This window comes from Anomaloglossus baeobatrachus, chromosome 1 (assembly GCF_048569485.1).
Source record: "Anomaloglossus baeobatrachus isolate aAnoBae1 chromosome 1, aAnoBae1.hap1, whole genome shotgun sequence".
Taxonomy (NCBI): domain Eukaryota; kingdom Metazoa; phylum Chordata; class Amphibia; order Anura; family Aromobatidae; genus Anomaloglossus; species Anomaloglossus baeobatrachus.
In genome coordinates, this window is record NC_134353.1 from 432,518,670 (window position 1) to 432,539,154 (window position 20,485).

Genomic DNA, 20,485 nt, shown 5'->3' on the forward strand with positions numbered 1-20,485 from the left:
ACACTGCTCTCACGGCGGTGGCTTTCATCTTCCAAAGCCGGCTCATTATTCCATCTCGTATTCACTCCTTCCCTGCTCACCTGTGGCTGTGATTGGTTGCAGGCAGACACACCCCAATGCTGAGTGACAGCTGTCTCAGTGCAACCAAACCAATCACAGCCGCCGGTGGGCGGGTCCATAGCGTACAGTAAACCAAACAAATTATCAAAAACAGCGTGCGGTCCGCCCCAATTTTTCTAACCAGCCAGGATAAAGCATCACAGCTGGGGGCTGGTATTCTCAGGCTGGGGAGGCCCACGTTATGGGGAGCCCCCCAGCCTAAAAATATCAGCCAGCAGCCACCCGTAATTGCCGCATCCATTAGATGCGACAGTGCCGGACTTTTCACGGGTCTTTCCGATGCCGTGATGCGGTGGTAATCGAGGTAATGAAGGAGTTAATGGCAGCAGCCCATAGCTGCCACTAAGTCATAGTTCACTGATGGCAGGCGTCTATATGACACCCCCTCATCACTAAACTGTAGCTGAAAGTAAGGTTAGGTTCACACCCTGCTTTTTTTTTATGCTGTTTTTGTGCGTTTTTTGTAGCAAAAAATGCACAAAAAAAGCACCTGTTGCAAAAAACCGTGACAACAGCGCATGATTTTTTTACCGTGTTTTTTGCTGCGTTTTTGCTCACTGCGTTTTTATGCGTTTTTATCATTGAACAATGCCATTAAAGATTGTATAAAAAATAAAAAAATATAAACGGTCTGATGACATTTCCTTCTTCAATATGTTCTTCATTCTCCACTAGTGTATGCAGGAGAGCAGACAGCTGCAGAACTAAAAGGCTCAGCATGCTCCATACAGGACGTTATGCTGGAGGGACAGGCAGGGAGAGCCGAACTACAAGGCTCAGCATACTCCATCTAATAGTGTATGCAGGAGAGCAGACAGCAGCTGCAGAACTACAAGGCTCAGCATCCTCCATCCAGGACTGTATGCAGGAGTTTTTTGCCCCCCCCAAAAAAATGACATGGGCTTCGCCATATTTTTGTATGCTAGCCAGGTACAGCAGGTAGGTACGGGCTGCCCCCAACCCCCAGCTTCCGATTTGTACCCGGTTGTGAACCAAAAATATAGCGAAGTCCTTTTTTTTAATTATTTCATGACTTTCATGAAATAATTAAAATAAAAAAAAGACGTGGGCTTCGCCCAATTTTTGAGTCCAGCCAGGTACAACTAGGCAGCTGGGGATTGGAATCCGCAGTGCAGAGGGCCCAAGCTTTCTGGGCACCCACGCTGCATTTTGCAGTCCGCAGCCACCTCAGAAAATGGCCCTTTCGTAGAAGAGTCATCTTCTGGCGCTGTATCCAACTTTTCCAGCTGTCCTGGTGATGGGTGGCTCATTGGGTAATAATGGGGTTAGGGCTAGCTTTATATTATCAGCTGGCCCTAAGCCCGAAATTCATGGTGTCACGCCAATATTAGACATAGCCACCATGAATTTCTAGTAAAGATAAAATAAAAAAAACACAACACACAGAAAAATATTTTTATTAGAAATAAAACACAACACAATTAGTGACTCCATCTTTATTGAAATAAAGAACCCCCCTCTGCACTAATCCTGGGCCAAGGGTCCCGCGCCGTCCAATATCATCTGATCGGTTTGCTGGAAGGCATACCGATCAGATGTTGTGTCAGGTTCACGGGCCAGAATCACATGACACATCAGTTTATTGTATAAACGGCTTTTATACAATCAGCTGATGCATCAGTGAAAAAAAAAAAAAAAAAAAAACGTTCACACTTACGTGCTGGCTCCTGTCCGATCGCTGCAGGAGCTGCCGGTGATCAGCTGATAGTCTCCTGACGGCATCAGCTGATAGCTGGGCGGTAAAAAGCCAGCATCACCGCGCGACTTGCGATCAGCTGATGCGTCAGGTGACTGCATCAGGTGATCCTCCGCCAGGTCCTGCATCCATCGGACGAGCCTTGGAGCCGGCACACAGTCGGAGCGGCGGTACCGAGAGAGGAGCTGGGAGCGGGCATGGCACCAGGAGTCTGCAGACAGGTGAGTATGTCTTTTTTTTTTTCTTTTCTACTGTTCACTTTTGATTTCGCAGCTGCTTCATCTCCCGCACGGGAGCAGACCTGCCGCCGCACGGGAGCGGGCCTGCCGCCGCACGGGAGCGGGCCTGCCGTCGCACGGGAGATTGAAGCAGCGGTGGCGGGACCGGGAGGATCCGATGACCGCAGTCTGTATATATATATGTATAATGTGTTTCCACTTTACTTCCGGGTGGAGCTGTACAATTCATATACAGTCACCCAGAAAATGGCGACACATTACTATGAAATACACCTCCTCCCCTTTTGGGTGCAGTGTAACACCCAAAAGGAGAGGAGAATAGGCATGTCATCTAGTGACTGCCCAAATTTACAGCTATCGTAATTCTACTAAGGATTACTATAGCTTTTTGATGTGTACACAGGAAGATGCTCCCCCTACTGGCAATTATAAGTATTTTTTATATAAAAGTTTTATTTTACAGATTTAAAAGTTGAATTACATTAAGAAAATAGTTGTTACACAATTATAATAATATTGTTAGCTGATTTGGCCTACAAAAAAAACCAAAAAACAAAATTAGACGATACAGTCCCTTTAACTTGGTGTAATAAAATTTACTACTTTTAAATCTTGCTATGTGCTATAGTTCCTTTTTTTGGTACTCCATTTATTTATTAGCACTTAGCTTAGGCAGATACATTTTCTGCATTCATGACTTACATGCTTGGGTTCACTGATACTAAAATACTTCTCTTTCCTGAACCTTTTTCTTTTGGCAATTTTTGGTCATTGGTCTCCTCGAAGTAGAGGAACTGGGACCGCACAAATTGCTGCCCCTTCATAGACTAGCGTGGCAGGTATGGAGACAGACAAAAAGGGTCGTTCACTTTTCCGATATTATAGCTGAAATGTCTCTATGGCAAAATGTATATTTTCCCTCTCTGATAGACCACCCATCTTCCACATTCTAGAGTTCACACGGTGTTTTTTTCTCTTTTGGTGAGATATATGAACAAAATATCTTATCCTTTGAACAGGTCCAGTCCAGTTTAATGTTGCTAGTTGTTACTTCATTAGATATTTGCAGCTCAGAACGGCGATCTAACATCACATAAGAATACACATGGGATCGCTCTATTGTCCGCCTTTCCTGTAAGGCTACTTTCACACATCAGTTTTCTGCATTCAGGCACAATCCTTTGTTTTCCTGATCCAACGGATCCGGCAAAAAATGTAAAAACCGTATCCACCGGATCCGTTTTTTAACGGATCCGTTATGCCGGATGCGTAAAAAAATGGATCCGGTGGATCCGTTTTGCATCAGTTTTTGCATCCGTTTTGTCCGTTTTTTTGCTGGATCCGTTTTTTCAAAACATTGGAGCATGCACAGTTTATAAAAACGGATCCGGCAGCCGCATCCGTTTTTTTCCGCATTGCGCCGGATCCGGCGTCCATAGACTTCCATTGTAAAACACGCCGGATCCGGTGCGATGTGGTTTTTTTTGCCGGACGAAAAAACGTTACAGGATACGTTGCCTCCGGCCGCCGCTTTAATTAATTTTGCCGCATCCTGAAAAAAACGGATGCAACACAAAGCCATCAGGCACAATCCGGTAAAAATGCAAATCTATGGGGATAAAACGGATGCGGTACCGGATCCGTTTTACCCGTTTTTTCCGGATTGTGCCTGATGGAAAAAACCTGATGTGTGAAAGTAGCCTAATAGGGATACTTCAGGCTCAGTGCCCGAAAGGGCTGATTTCCTCTTTGTATACATACCTGCTGTCTGTGGGCAATGAGTCCCAACCTTTTGGCAGTTAAAGAAAAGTGGGGGCTGCCGATTCCGAATCTGCAGGGAAAACACTGGGAGGAGGTTTTGGAATCACCTACTAAGGTCTCCCTGTCACTCAATAATAAAATGATCCAAATCTTTATAATACACCAGGCGTACCTTACTCAACTGAGATTATTTAAGATGCGACATTGGGAGGCATCAGAGTGCATGCAGTGACAAAGGGAAGGAGCGGACTTTTTACACATGATTTGGAGATGCCCGGTAATTGCTGCCTTTTATCATGTTTATCATGGGGTTGGCGTGCTCCTATCCTCTTTGGCCTCCTTTTTCATACCTCTTGATCCACTGCGCAGTTTGTTTGGAGTCTTGGATGAAGGAACTTGGTCTCACCACCACAACATTTTTCTGTGGGAATCCTTCTTTTATGGCCAAGAAGCTTATTGCCCTGGGGAGGATGGGCAGCAGCCCCCGACAGTACGTGCATGGATAGATTTAGTAAGTGGAATGCTCCCCTACGAGCGGACGGTGTATCAAAATAGGGGATGCCCTGAAAAATATAATTAAGTTTGTGAAATGTGGATTTCTTCTCCCTTAACATTACCAGGTTGGTGCCAAAAATGGAAACCTTCACGGCAATATGTATGTTATGTTTGTTCCTCTTGTTCTTGATATTTTGTTTAGGTGTCTTGACACCCCATGTATTTGGATTATGCACTTTATTAACATTGAACCCTGATACAACTCTGTAAACGTATATTATATTTGCCTTTATTCTGTACTGGTGTATTTCTGTTATTTAATAACCTGTTTTTTTTTAACCCCTTCACGACCATGGACGGATATATCCGTCATGGAGCGTGTCCCGTTAAGCCCCGCCCTCTGCCGCGGGCAGGCGGCGTTGATCAGCACACATATCAGCTGTTTTCAAGAGCTGACGTGTGCCTGCATGTTACGAGTGGAATCGCATTCCACCCGTAACATTAACCCCTTACATCTCGCTGCCAAAGTCTGGCAGCGAGATGTATATAGGCGCGGTGAAGATTTTCACTTACCGCCGGCCCCACCGAAGTCACGTGAGTGATCACGTGACTTTCGGTGGTTGCCATTGTAGCACAGGGTCATGTGATGACGCCTGCAGCTATGATGTTTCACTTTCGTTTTCACCCGGCCCGGAGGCCAGGGAATCAGGAAGTGACTGTATCTGCTGTTTACAGCTGTATAGCTGTGATCAGCAGATAGATAAGAGTGATTGGATTGCTGATCGCTATAGCCCCCTAGGGGGACTAGTAAAATAAAAAAAAAAAAAAGTAAATAAAAGTTTTAAAAAAATTAAAAAAAACCCAAAACCTAAAAGTTCAAATTACCCCCTTTCCCCCTATTGAAAATTAAAGGGTTAAAAAATAAATAAATATACTTACATTTGGTATCGCCGCGTTCAGAAATGCCCGATCTATCAAAATATAAAATCAATTAATCTGATTGGTAAACGGCATAGTGGCAAAAAATTCCAAATGCCAAAATTAAGTTTTTTGGTCGCCGCAAGTTTTACGCAAAATGCAATAACAGGCGATCAAAACGTAGCATCTGCGCAAAAATGGTACCATTAGAAACGTCAACTTGAGACGCAAAAAATAAGCAGTCAATGAGCCATAGATCTTGAAAAATGAAAACTCTACGGGTTTTGGAAAATGGCGCAAAACGTACGCCACTTTTATTGGACAAGCTTGTGAATTTTTTTTAACCCCTTAGATATAAGTAAACCTATACATGTTTGGTGTCTACAAACTCGCACCGACCTCAGGCATCACACCCGCACATCAGTTTTACCATATAGTGAACACCGTGAATAAAACATCCCAAAAACTATTGTGCCATCACACTTCTTTTGCAGTTTTTCCACACTTGGAATTTTTTGCTGTTTTCCAGTACACCATATGGTAAAACTTATGGTTTCATTTAAAAGTACAACTTGTCCCGCAAAAAAACAAGCCCTCATATGGCAAGATTGACGGAAAAATAAAAAAGGTTACGGCTCTCGAAAGAAGGGGAGCAAAAAACAAAAACGCAAAAACGGAAAGTGCCCTGGGGCTGAAGGGGTTAAATTTGTTTAGCAGCTGCTGGAGGAGCTCCCTTGTACTTGTGGTTGCTAGGGGCAGATGATGTCTGAATACACAGCCATCATATGCTAGGAATGGGGAGAGTTCAGCTGTCAATTCATCCGCTCACAACAAGCATTGTACATGTACATTAAGGGGTTAATTTGAATCTCTCACCCTTTTGTGGTGTTAATATGGGCATACAGGTTGTACTCTTTTATATAGAGATAAAATTAGCCATACCTGTATGCCTCCTAGATGATGGTTTCTTCAGTAAAAATCCTCTTTTATACCTTCTATCTTCTGGGCTATGGGGTGTGTGCTACCCGGAAGATAAGCCTGCCTCTTGTCTTCATTATACAGGATTCCTCCCCTCCTCTTCACAGTCCTTGTGATGTCAGATCACTTGTGCATTCTGTCTGCTGTCTATCCATTGCACTGTTCTGTTTTGCCCTTCAATATTGATGTGCAGAGGAGAGACAGCATGCAGAATGTGCATGTGTCTGATTTCCTGCTTATTTTCTGGGCAGCGTATACCCCATAACCTGGAAGATTGAAGATATAAAAATGATCTTTACAAGCCATCATCCAGGAGGCATACAGGTTTGGCTAATTTCAGCTGTGTAGCGCCTGGTCCCGCCAGATCCCGAGGGGGGCACTCTCCCTCACATCTGCCCAGCCCCAGCATGGCCCCCACGTGCACTTCCGGTCCCAGCCTCCGGCAGGGACGTGCTTCCTCTTACCAGTCCCATGGCTCTGCAGGCTCTGCTCACTCCCGGGTCAGGCATCCTGTTCCTGGAGCTGCTGCAGTCTCTTCCTGTCTCCCGTCCACACACAATTCTGCAGTGAGCAACTCTAGGCTGCACGCGAGGCCACGCCCCCTTTCTTAAAGTAGTAGTGCCTCATTATCTGGAAGTGACCTCAGAGGCCACCTGTTACCTAAAGACTATTTAGGTTCACCTCCCCTAGCTGCAAGCGCCCGAGCAACGCTCCTACTAGAGCTTTGCTAGTGTTCTGGCCCCTTTGTACTACTTTTATCCGTGTGTTACCTGCCCGTTACTAATACTCTATCTCACCGTAGTGCCTTCTGTACCTTCCGGCTGTGGACGTCACCGGCCATACCCGCAGTGGACGTCACCGGCCATACCCGCAGTGGACGTCACCGGCCATACCCGCAGTGGACGTCACCGGCCATACCCGCGGTGGACGTCACCGGCCATACCCGCAGTGGACGTCACCGGCCATACCCGCAGTGGACGTCACCGGCCATACCCGCAGTGGACGTCACCGGCCATACCCGCAGTGGACGTCACCGGCCATACCCGCAGTGGACGTCACCGGCCATACCCGCAGTGGACGTCACCGGCCATACCCGCAGTGGACGTCACCGGCCATACCCGCAGTGGTCGTCACCGGACATACCCGCAGTGGACGTCTCTGTGCCACCTGCTGTGATCATCTCCGGTGCCACACCCGTGTTCAGCCTGCTGCGGACGTCGTACCCGAGCTACGCCTGGCCGTACAGAGACTCCTACCACCAGTTCCTGGCTGCCGTGCTTTTAGGCCTTCTGGGGAGGCATCGCACAGTCCCTGTATAGGGGTTCGCTGCTCGTCGCCTTCTCAGTGGAGTCCGGGGCACGGTCCAGTGAGTCCACCTCCGGACGCTCGCCGCTCCTCTGTAAGCGTAACCGTTTGCTCGGGCCATGGACTCCGCTGGAATCAAGGCTAACCCCCTGACCGTCTTGCAACAGGAGCTCTCACGCCAACACGAGACTCAAGCAAGATTAGTGGCTCACATAAAGTCCGTGGAATACCGTCTGGCATCCATGCAAACCTCCGGATCCTCTGACGGTTCCCAACAGAAGGAGATATCCCGCCAGCATGAAGCCCAGAGACGCATGGCCGAATACATGGCGTCCGTGGATTCCCGCCTATACGCCCTGCAGAACTCCGCCTCCTCAACAACCACTGATTCTACGGGTTTGTCGACATGCATGTCTCCTTCCCGCCTGGCTTCCCCACCCATGTATGGAGGTGATCCCAGTTTGTGTCGTGGATTCTTAAACCAATGCTCCCTGCACTTTGAGCTGTCGCCTCTGCAGCGAGCAACTGATCGCTCGAAGATAGCATTTATCATGTCTCATCTGAGTGGTCGGGCTTTGGCTTGGGTGAATCCGCTCTGGGAGAGGAATGACCCGACCGTTCAAGTCCTGGCCGTCTTTTTGAATACCTTCCGTAAGGTGTTCGATGAGCCAGGTCGTCTCTCGTCTACAGCTTCTTCGCTCATGAGAATCCGCCAGGGAAATCTCACCGTGGGGCAGTATGCAATCGAGTTTCGCACACTGTCTTCGGAACTCAAGTGGTACAATGACACTTAAATAGCTGCCTTCTGGGAAGGATTATCCAGAAAAATCAAGGATAAACTGGCCGGCCGGAATGTTCCTACCACTCTGGAAGAGCTAGTCTCTCTGGCTACCCGTATCGATCTCCGCTTCCAAGAACGTGCCCGAGAAGTCGCCCGGGCGAGAAGAACCCCGCGTCTTGCACCCACCTTCCAACGGCCAATGTCGCTTCCTTCCACCAGGCCTCCTGCTCCGCCCGAGCCCATGGAGGTCAATCGTGTCACTGAGTCCAGACTGCGGCAGAGGAATCGGAGAACGGCAGGAGAGTGCTTCTACTGCGGAAGTGCCAAACATTCGGGACTGTCCAGTAAAGCCGGGAAACTACTAAGCCTAGGGTCCGTTGGAGAGGCCACCCTAGGTCACGATAAGCCCTCTCCTTTTCTCCATGTACCTGTATCCCTGTCCTGCGGTCCCATCCGGTTGTCAGAACATGCATTCTTGGATTCAGGCTCTGCCGGGAACTTTATCCAACAGTCTGTGGTGGATCTACATCGGATTCCTGTCCGACGTCTTGTTACCCCCATCAGTCTTGCTTCGGTAGATGGAAAACCGCTTCCCGATCCCATCCGGTACATCACGGAGAACTGTGAAATGCAAGTGGGGTTGCTGCATTATGAGACAATCGCCTTCCATGTGCTCCCTGGCATGGCACATGCTCTACTTCTGGGAATACCCTGGCTTCGGTCACACATGCCAGTACTGGACTGAGATTCTGGAGACATCCTGCAATGGGGTGCTTCTTGCCACAACAACTGCCTGAAACCAGTGCATCCTCCGCACCCACCAGTCGAGCCGGTCAGCCTTCCCGGGTTACCTCCCGCCTATTGGTCCTTTGCCGATGTCTTTGACAAGAAGGAAGCTGAGACATTTCCGCCACACAGACCCTACGATTGTCCCATCGACTTGCTCCCCGAGACAACCCCTCCTCGTGGGCGCATCTACCCACTGTCGCGAGAAGAGACCCAAGCCATGTCTGACTACATAAAGGAGAATTTAGCACGAGGCTTCATCCGAAAATCCTCCTCTCCTGCCGGAGCGGGCTTCTTCTTTGTGGGAAAAGGATGGGGGTCTACAGCCTTGCATTGACTACCGCGGATTGAATAAGATCACGGTGAAAACAGATACCCGCTACCCCTTATATCGGAACTGTTTGATCTCTTTCGAGGTGCCAAGATCTTCTCCAAGTTGGATCTCTGGGGTGCGTACAATCTGGTCCGCATTCGGTCGGGAGACGAATGGAAGACCGCGTTCAACACTCGTGATGGGCACTATGAATACCGAGTGATGCCCTTCGGGCTCAGTAACGCTCCGGCGGTCTTCCAGGAGTTCGTGAACGACGTCTTCCGTGATCTCCTCTACACCTGTGTAGTCGTGTATTTGGACAACATCCTTATCTTCTCTCTGGACTTGCATACCCATCGAAGACATGTCTGTCTTGTCCTGCAGAGATTGAGGGAGAATCGTCTTTACGCCAAACTTGAGAAATGCCTGTTGGAGCAGACCTCGCTACCCTTCCTTGGCCACATAGTCTCTGATACCGGTCTGAAGATGGATCCAGATAAGTTGTCAGCCGTACTGAAGTGGCCCCGTCCGTAAGTGTTGAAAGCTATCCAGCGATTCCTGGGATTCGCCAACTATTACCGGCAATTCATCCCACATTTCTCGTCTCTGGTACGCCCCATATCCTCTCTCACTCGCAAAGGGGAGAACCCAAAGAAGTGAACCCCGGAAGCTGAAGACTCCTTCCTGTCCCATTAAACGAGCCTTCGCTTCGGCTCCAGCCTTACACAGACCCGACACTAACAAGCCGTTTATCCTTGAGGTAGATGCCTCCTCATCCGGAGCCAGTGCGGTCCTTACACAGAAAACGTCCGAGGGTAGAACAGTAACCTGTGGCTTCTTTTTTAAGGCTTTCTCCTCAGCAGAACGAAACTACTCAATTGGAGACCATGAGTTGCTGGCAATCAAGTTGGCCCTGGAGGAATGGCTATATCTGCTGGAAGGGACATTGCATAGTTACCATCTATACCGACCACAAGAACCTAGCATATCTCCAGACAGCCCAAAGGCTAAACTCCCGACAGGCCCAATGATCATTGTTCTTCGCCCGCTTTGATTTTGTTCTGCACTTCCGTCCAGCCGAGAAGAATCTGAAGGCCGATGCGCTGTCTCGATCATTCCTGTTAGTGGATCAGGAGGATGAACCCCGGCACATCATTGAACCTTCCAAGCTAATGACGGCACCAATTGACATGCACCACCTTCCTCCCGGTAAAACGTTTGTTGCTGAGGTCGATAGGGAACAGGTACTTCGGTGGGGACACTCTTCCCGAATAGCAGGTCACCTGGGTCAAAAGAAATCTCTGCAATTGATATCCCAGTATTACTGGTGGGCAGGGCTACGTCCAGGACTTTGTTTCATCATGTTCCTCCTGTGCCCGGAACAAGGTCCCGAAGACTCCTCCAGCAGGCCCTCTGCTTCCTTTACCCGTGCCATCCGTTCCATGGCAACATATAGGCATGGATTTCATCACAGACCTGCCAAAATCGTCTGGCTGCACAGCCATCTGGGTGGTGGTGGACAGGTTCTCCAAGATGGCCCACTTCACACCACTCTCCGGGCTACCATCCGCTCCGGTTCTTGCTGAACTGTTCATTCAACATATCTTCCGGCTTCACGGCTTGCCTCTCCATATCGTGTCCGACAGAGGGGTCCAGTTCACCGCTCGATTTTGGAGAGCAGTCAGCAAAATGATGGATGTTCAATTGGACTTTTCTTCTGCCTACCACCCTCAGTCCAATGGGCAAGTGGAGCGTATTAACCAAGTCTTGACCAACTATCTCCGCCACTTCGTGGACGAACACCACAGCAACTGGGTCAACCTGCTTCCATGGGCCGAGTTCTCCTACAACAATCATGAAAGTGAGTCCTCTGCCAAATCTCTGTTCCAGGTGGTGTATGGACAGCGACCCAAAGTGCCGTGCCCTGTGACATAGTATAGAGCTGTGGAAAAAGAAGCGCAGATAGGGTATTACCCCAATAATGTGGGGTGAGGGGGGGGGAACACATGTTCTTCGGGCAACCCTGCAGCCCATGACCTTGTGAGGTCCTTCTCCGCCATCTGGGCTGAGACCAAGTTGGCTCTGGAACATTCCTCTGTCCGCATGAAGAAACACGCTGACAAACGCCTGGATGCTCCTTTCCTTCAACCCAGGGATAAAGTCTGGCTCTCATCCAAGTATGTCCGCTTGAAGATGCCGTCTTACAAGCTGGGTCCCCGCTTTATTGGTCCCTTTGAAGTGCTCCGACGGATCAATGAGGTGTCCTACAAGTTGAAGCTGCCGTCTATGCTTCGCATCCCGAATTCCTTCCATGTGTCCCTCCTCAAGCCGGTTGTCCTGAGCCGCTTCCACGGTGATCCTGGTAACTCGCCTCTTTCTGTTTGCGATGACGACGTATACGAGGTAAAAGCCATCCTTGCGGCTAAGGAGGTCCGAGGTAAAACCTACTATCTAGTAGACTGGAAGGGGTTTGGTCCTGAGGAGAGGATGTGGGTACCTGCTGAGAATGTGGATGCTCCTCATCTCCTCCGGTCCTTCCTGAAGAGGGGGGGGCTTCAGGGGGGGTACTGTAGTGCCTGGTCCCACCAGATCCCGAGGGGGGCGCTCTCCCTCACATCTGCCCAGCCCCAGCATGGCCCCCACGTGCACTCCCGGTCCCAGCCTCCGGCAGAGACGTGCTTCCTCTTACGAGTCCCATGGCTCTGCAGGCTCTGCTTACTCCCGGGTCAGGCATCCTGTTCCTGGAGCTGCTGCAGTCTCTTCCTGTCTCCCGTCCACACACAATTCTGCAGTGAGCAACTCTAGGCTGCACGCGAGGCCACGCCCCCTTTCTTAAAGCAGTAGTGCCTCATTATCTGGAAGTGACCTCAGAGGCCACCTGTTACCTAAAGACTATTTAGGTTCACCTCCCCTGGCAGCAGGCGCCCGAGCAACGCTCCTACTAGAGCTCTGCTTGTGTTCTGGCCCCTTTGTACTACTGTTATCCGTGTGTTACCTGCCCGTTACTAATACTCTATCTCACCGTAGTGCCTTCTGTACCTTCCGGCTGTGGACGTCACCGGCCATACCCGCAGTGGACGTCACCGGCCATACCCGCAGTGGACGTCACCGGCCATACCCGCAGTGGACGTCACCGGCCATACCCGCAGTGGACGTCACCGGCCATACCCGCAGTGAACGTCACCGGCCATACCCGCAGTGGACATCACCGGCCATACCCGCAGTGGACGTCACCGGCCATACCCGCAGTGAACGTCTCCGTGCCACCTGCTGTGATCATCTCCGGTGCCACACCCGTGTTCTGCCTGCTGCGGACGTCGTACCCGAGCTACGCCTGGCCGTACAGAGACTCCTACCACCGGTTCCTGGCTGCCGTGCTTTTAGGCCTTCTGGGGAGGCACCGCACAGTCCCTGTATAGGGGTTTGCTGCTGGTCGCCTTCTCAGGGGAGTCCGGGGCACGGTCCAGTGAGTCCACCTCCGAACGCTCGCCGCTCCTCGGTGGGCGTAATAAGCTGTATACAACCTGTATGCCCACAGTAATTACTCAAAAGGATGGCAGATTGCCTTTAAAGATATTATCCCACAAACTGGGGAAAAAAAATCTCTGTAGTACTACACCCGATTTTTTTTATTTTTTTTTTAATCTTTTAACCAAATAAATGGGGGAAAAAACTCCTCTGCAGTTTTGGTCTCATCCATCCATCCAATTTTTCCTTCCCAGAAACAGCATAGGACACTATTACAGATGAAGATATGTATAAACAAAACCGCACACTGTACACTTTAATTGTATGTTGCAAATACACTTCTTTCACGTTTATATTGAGTTTGTTTCTTTAGTATTTTACCTTGTTATTCTAAACTTAAATGCATAGTGCTTCTGGTTTGGGCATAGTGTTGCGGCTTAATTGCTCTGTGTGGCTTTCTTTTTAGGGACATTTGAAGAACCTGAGATGATTCAACAAACCAACTTGGCTCCCACTCTAGCACTGGGCCTTGGACTGCCAATTTCCATGAGCAGCTTAGGAACTCTTTTATCAGCAGTAGTAGAACATAAGACCATGAGAGAACAATTGCGTTTTTTCCATTTAAATGGTTATCAGCTTTGCAAACTCCTGAAAGAGAATCTGAAGACATATGAGAAAGGTAGGCCTTTTTATGTTCCGCTGTATTGTCTCACTACAAGTTCTTCAATTAATACATTAAGGTCATGTTTTATATTCTCTAAGTGACAATATCTTGTAGAATCACACGTTTCTCTGGCATATCTAGCCATTTCATAAAGGAATTGTACACATGAACTATAAGAAATCATAAATGGTTGTTGTTTGTTTGTTTTTTTTTGTTTTGTTTTTTTTTAGATAATTTTCTAGTGTCTTACCCTAAAGGCCCAGTCACACTAAGCAACTTACCAGCGATCCCAACAACGATAGGGATCGCTGGTAAGTTGCTAGGAGGTTGCTGGTGAGATGTCACACTGCGACGCTCCAGAGATCCCACCAGCAACCTGACCTGGCAGGGATCGCTGGAGCGTCGCTACACGAGTTGCTGGTGAGCTCACCAGCAACCAGTGACCAGCCCCCAGCGCCGCGTGGAAGATGCTGCGCTTGGTAACTAAGGTAAATATCGGGTAACCAACCCGATATTTACCTTGGTTACCACCGCACGGAGCTACACGTGCAGAGAGCAGGGAGCAGCGCACACTGAGCGCTGGCTCCCTGCTCTCCTAGTTACAGCACACATCGGGTTAATTACCCGATGTGTGCTGCAGCTACATGTGCACAGAGCAGGGAGCAGCGCACACTGCTTAGCGCTGGCTCCCTGCTCTCCTAGCTACAGCACACATCGGGTTAATTAACCCGATGTGTCCTGCAGCTACATGTGCACAGAGCAGGACCCGGCACTGACAGTGAGAGCGGCGGAGGCTGGTAACGAAGGTAAATATCGGGTAACCAAGGACAGGGCTTCTTGGTTACCCGATGTTTACTGTGGTTACCAGCCTCCGCAGAAGCCGGCTCCTGCTGCCTGCACATTTAGTTGTTGCTGTCTCGCTGTCACACACAGCGATCTGTGCTTCACAGCGGGACAGCAACAACTAAAAAATGGCCCAGGACATTCAGCAACAACCAACGACCTCACAGCAGGGGCCAGGTTGTTGCTGGATGTCACACACAGCAACATCGCTAGCAACGTCACAAAAGTTGTTCGTTAGCAGCGATGTTGCTAGCGATGTTGCTTAGTGTGACGGGGCCTTAAGCATCACAATCTAAGAATGAGATTTTGCTGGTCTTATTCTTGAGAAGTTGGCATTAATTAATGTGTAGTTGTTCCTGACTATTGAATTAGTGTTTGACTTTTGAGTGAAACATTTTAACCCTTTAATGCCTCATGATTGATATCTGTCATGGTGTGTGGAGCCAGCTCAGGACCTGAACCTACTCCATACATGGCTGTTGCCAAATGTTATAGTCAGCACTTGTGTCTAACAGCCAAAGCTAAGCTTTGATCACTGCTGTTAACCATTGAAATGTTGCTATTGCACCATACTTGCTCCCATCAGCCACCCAAAATGTGATTATAGGGCACTTTGTGTTAGCATGGTAACCGGGAGCTTTCTGAAGACCCTCATCAATGTCATCTCAACACCCCTGTTAAGCTCAGGCTGAGCTCTGTAGGAGACTGAGATTTTCACTATATACCGCAATAGTACTGTATTAGAGCATATAGTATAAGCGATAAGATGACCCAGATTCAAATTCCCTAAGGGTACTAGGAAATATAGTAAAGAAGATAAAACAGTTTCTAATAATATATATATATATATATATATATATATATATATATATATATATATATATATATATATATTTTAAGTTCACCCTTTCTTTCTTTGTTTTTAAAATAAGGAAATTCTAAAATATATTTGGTGTTGCCTTGTCCATAAAAGTCCAATCTATCAAAGTATAAACTTATTTAAACCAGATGGTAAAAACCGTAAAGAGAAAAAAACAAAACTCCAGAATATTGTTTTTCTTCACTAGTCACCCTCCACGACAACACTACAGGAGGTTGCCTCCTTTTCCCTTATAGCAGGGGTGTCAAACTCCTTTTCACCAAAGGCCACATCAGCATTATTGTTACCTTCAAAAGGTCGCATAGAATTGTAAGGGCTCATGCAGATCTCCATGCAATATGGTATGAGCATGGACTGCATGCACAAACTCTCTAGGGGCTATAACAGCTGTCCCTGGGTAGAAGAGCTATTCAAGAGCTGTCCCTGGATTGTAAGGCTGTACGAGAGCTCTCCTGGGTAAAGTGCTCCACGAAATTTGTCCCTGATTAGTAGTGTTGCATCACTGCTGTCCCTTGGTAGTCTGGCTATAAGAGAGCAGTCATTGGGTAGTAGGACTATGCGACAGCGGTCATTAGGTAGTAGGGATAAGACAGCTGTCATTGGGTATTGAGGCTAAGAGAGCTGTGCATGAGTAGCAGGGCTGAGAGCACTATTCCTGCTTAGTAGGGCCTCATGGGCGCTGTCCCTGCTTAGTAGGGCCTCATGGGCGCTGTCCCTGCTTAGTAGGGCCTCATGGGCACTGTCCCTGCTTAGTATCGCCTCATGGGCACTTTCCCTGCTTAGTAGGGCCTCATGGGTACTTTCCCTGCTTAGTAGTGCCCCATGGGTGCTTTCCCTGCTTAGTAGGGCCAGGGGCGCTGTCCTTTCTTAGTAGGGCTAAGAGTGCTGTCCTGAACCTCAGAGTCCTAGAAAGACTTCTCCCTATGCTACGTATTGGCTGCATCTGCTCTAAATCAAAGATGGAACCTGCTCCCTTTGCTTTTGTTGGACCCTACGCTAAGTTCTGGCTGCCTCCATGCTGATTTAAATGTTCAAAAATGGAACCTGCTTTTTGTGCTTATGACACCCCCATTAAGTGCCTGCTGACTGCGTCCCCTTGATTTCAAAGATGGCATTTGCTTCTTTTGTTGGCGTCTAAGCATTGGTTGCATCCCATCAGATGCCAAGATGGCACCAGCTCCCTTTTACTGTCTGTGCCCCTCTTTAAAGCGCTGGCTGTTGTAAAATGACGTTAGTACATAATAGAGGTAATGGTACCAACACAGGGGGCAGAGACATCTTGAATTTTGAGTTTCAGGGAACACCGCCACACTGCTCTTTAAAGGGAATTAGTCACCCTTTTGAGGTTTTTCAGTTAATATGAGCATACAGGTTGTATACAGCTGAAATTATTCATACCTGTATGCTTTCAGTATGATGGCTTGTTCTGTAAAAAAAAAATAAAAAAATCTGCTATTGCTTCGATCTTTCTGTCTATAGGGTGTACAAGGCTTGGAAGAGAAGACTGCCGCCGATTCTCATTATAGAAGATTTCTCCTCCCCTTCCCTGGTGACATCAGGTGCGCAGCCGGAATTTTCGCCTCCGCATTCGGCCTGCCCTCTCTTCTGTAGATCAAAATTGAACAACATGCCCACAGAAGGGCAGAACAGTGCAGAGAAGATACCGGACTTCAAAGGGACACTGAGGAGAAATCTTGTATAATGAAGAGCAAACGGGGGCTATATGATATGGTGAGCCGGATTTGGCCCACAGGCCTGAGGTTTGACACCCTGCCTTTTATCGGTAGAGGAAAGACAAAAGAGGTCAAATAGTCCTACCCTGCCGTTCTCCAATCTTTTTTTTCCCTATGGGCCATGAGGAGGTCATCCTATGGTGAGTTATGGCTGGTAACATACACCATTCTAGATTACCTCTTGCAGCCGGGCAATAGAAGGCAATCGCCTTGCCTTCCCCGTCTCCAGGGTGCTCATGTTTTCTTTGGGACTCTGGACTCTTCTATTCCTCCTGCGTCCCCAAGTTAAAGCTGCATGGTTACCAGGCTGAGGGTTTCTCGTAGCTCCCAGCCTTACCTTTCCCCTCTACTGGCTCTGGTATGCGAGATCCGGAAGTGACATGACACTTGGCATTGCTCTCTGTACACGTCCCTTCCAGTTGTGTTCCAGTATGGAATGCATGGCCAGATTCCAGTGTTGGGTAAAGGCCACATGGTGGACAGGAGCAGTATCAATTAATGGACATACGCCAGTGTCTCTGGGACACCCACAAGACCAGTGGCATGAGTCTCATCTGTAGTGGATACTACGCTTGGATATGAGTGACCCGGCCATAAGACACCCTAAGGTAGGATCTATTTTTGATTATGGAGGGTATGTCTTCTTCTTGCTCCCCATCTGCAGAGCCCAGCGTGATCCCACTCACAGTAAGTGTACCTGGCATAGGTATTTCTTTTTTAGAGTAGAATTTTTTTTTTTATACTTTATACCCTCTTCCCCTTTTTTCAGGGAGGGAAGGATCCTGCACCAAAAGCAAAGTTAAGATTGAAAGCCGTAAATGTGCCAACTTTACCGAGAGTCTCATATTCTTCTAAGAAACAACTATGTTAAAGCTGCACGGTATAAAAGAGCAACAGCCTTTATTAATTGAGGAAATTAAACAGATGTACTCCAGGAAATTCAATCTTCTCTTGCCTTTTTTTCCCAGTCCATGTCTCTGACTCAATCAGGGGCCTAGAAAAGGAAGATTACTTTAGAAGAGAAATGAGACTCACAGAAAGGACTGGTTTCTATCTCCAAGGAATTGCTGGACGGAGATGAACTAGGCTCAAATCAAGACCTGATCCAGGGAAACCAGAAAAATTATTTTTCATCTGCTGACATGGAAGAACTCCTTTATAGTAGTAAGGAGTACTAAGGAAGTGGAAGAGAATACCACTTGGACTCCTAAAGCTCACCAATCACCAGGATTTTCCTATATAACCTAAACACAGTGCCAGTATAGCACTGTAGCACTATCATGCTGAATCTATCCATACCTTTAGTGGTCAGCTAGGATGTATAGTTTTTGAAACACAAGTAAGTAAAGCTTGTAAAATGAACAGTTTTTTGATTGGTAGCAGGTGCAGCAGCTGATAGCTGGGATGGGGTTTGTGATTCCTGCCCCTGCCTGTGCATCGTCCACCTATCTTTTATGTATGCTAATTCCATTATAGACGTTTGTGGCTATAAATCATGGTGGCTAAAAGGACCTTTGCTGATGTCATACCCATGTGATCACAAGGGGCAGGGCCTCAGCAAACAGAAAAATAATGTTGCTTCGTGATATCAGTTGTTGGCTGAAGCGTCGCCCCTTTTGGTCACATCGGTATGACATCACCACAGGTCCTTTTAGCCACAATGATTTATAGCTACAACCATTAGTGAAACACTTCTATAATGGCATTAGCATAAATGCTGTTTCCTGTACATGAAAATATTCAAAATCTGATTACACTGGGATACAAATGAAAAAAAAACTTTGGGGGTGCCTTGTGTATTAGGCTTGATTTTAGGTGTAATAAGTCATTTGAATCAAATCAGAACGTTATTCATTTTTATATGGCAGATCTAGTTTTGGGAAAGTGTGCCCGCACATGAATTTAGGAATTTTTTCTTGACAGATGTATTAATCATAGTGTATGCTTTTATACAATGGAAACACATATAGATCAATCCAAATAGGTCACTCAACTAAGATGACTGAAGAACAAAACACTAGTGCTCTGGTCCCACTGAAAATATACATCGATGACCAGTGGATAATCTATGTGAATATAAAGATGGTGAATATTCTCCTGTGACAGCAGAGTTGATACATTAAATGTCTCAAATGTCTCTGGGATAGTAGATAAAAAAATGAGCACTGAGTGTGAAAACAATGGCATCCAAGAGAGCATATGGTAATAGGAGAAAAGAATGTAATTGTAGAACTAATGGTTGACAGGAATATGATCAATTTACTACCACTACACATCAAATTAAATTTAATTAAGCAGTTTGTAAAGGCTCCAAACAAAGAGGCAAGATGCTTCTACTGTATCCTCTAAAAATTCCAGCACTGGCTATGGAGAAGCTGAAGGCGTATATGTTTTCACAGTCCTCAAATCAGAGGACTCACAACAGATCCATACTTCAAAGATTCATTGAACGATGCTGAGGCAGATGCATGGTCTTCTTTCACCATGGTTGTACAGAATTTTATTGTGAACTATAAAGCAGATAAATACACTGAACTAGTAGAAAGAATACTATCTTTTTTTTTTCACCTTGGCTGTACAAGTATCAAGGTGCATTATCTCCACAGCCACTTGGATTGTTTTGCAGAAAACCTTGGTGATCTAAAGGTACCGTCACACTTAGCGACGCTCCAGCGATCCCACCAGCAACCTGACCTGGCAGGGATCGCTGGAGCATCGCTACATGGGTTGCTGGTGAGCTGTCACACAGGCAGATCTCACCAGCAACCAGTAACCAGCCCCCAGCCAGCAGCGACGCGTGGAAGTGATGCTGCGCTTGGTAACTAAGGTAAATATCGGGTAACCAACCCGATATTTACCTTGGTTACCAGCGCACACCGCTTAGCGCTGGCTCCCTGCACTCCTAGCCAGAGTAACAACTAAAAAATGGTCCAGGACATTCAGCAACAACCAGCAACCTCACAGCAGGGGCCAGGTTGTTGCTGGATGTCACACACAGAAACATCGCTAGCAGCATCGCTGTTGCGTCACAAAAGTCGTGCCTCAGCAGCGATGTTGCTAGCGATGTTGCTTAGTGTGACGGTACCTTTAGTGAAAAGCAAGGTGAACTATTTCACCAACTATTGAACTATTGAAGAAAAATACCAAGGACACTGAGATACCCACATGAGGACTTATTACTGCTGGTCTATTTAGTCTGATTGCCCTAGCGCAACTTACCGCAAGAAATCTATAAAGCGTCACTTTTGCAAGGTATCTCAGTAAATGAACTGTGTATCAATGACATCTGTTTATGCATATTTGATTATTTTTCTGTGATGTAAATACTTTATAAAGAAAAGAATTCTACATATAAGAATTTTGTTTTAATAATCAAGAAGGCAAAACTAATGTTTAGTAGACATCAGTCATAGAGTTCGATTGGTCGTATGCATATACATAGGGTATATCATATCTCATTAACTTGAGCTGAAGGAAGAAAAAT

At 47.3% G+C, this 20,485-nt stretch overlaps 1 protein-coding gene across 7 annotated transcripts in view; it reads left to right on the top strand.

Annotated features, from left to right (window-relative positions):
- Positions 1-20,485, top strand: part of PIGG (phosphatidylinositol glycan anchor biosynthesis class G (EMM blood group)) — a 686,115-nt gene that overhangs the window by 552,456 nt on the left and 113,174 nt on the right. For 6 of the 7 annotated variants that reach the window (XM_075352634.1, XM_075352635.1, XM_075352632.1 and 3 more), the window contains one exon: positions 13,348-13,560. In XM_075352634.1, the coding sequence (XP_075208749.1) occupies positions 13,348-13,560 (213 nt within the window). Of the gene's footprint in view, positions 1-13,347; positions 13,561-20,485 lie in introns of those variants that run through there. The other variant, XM_075352636.1, reaches the window with a different exon arrangement.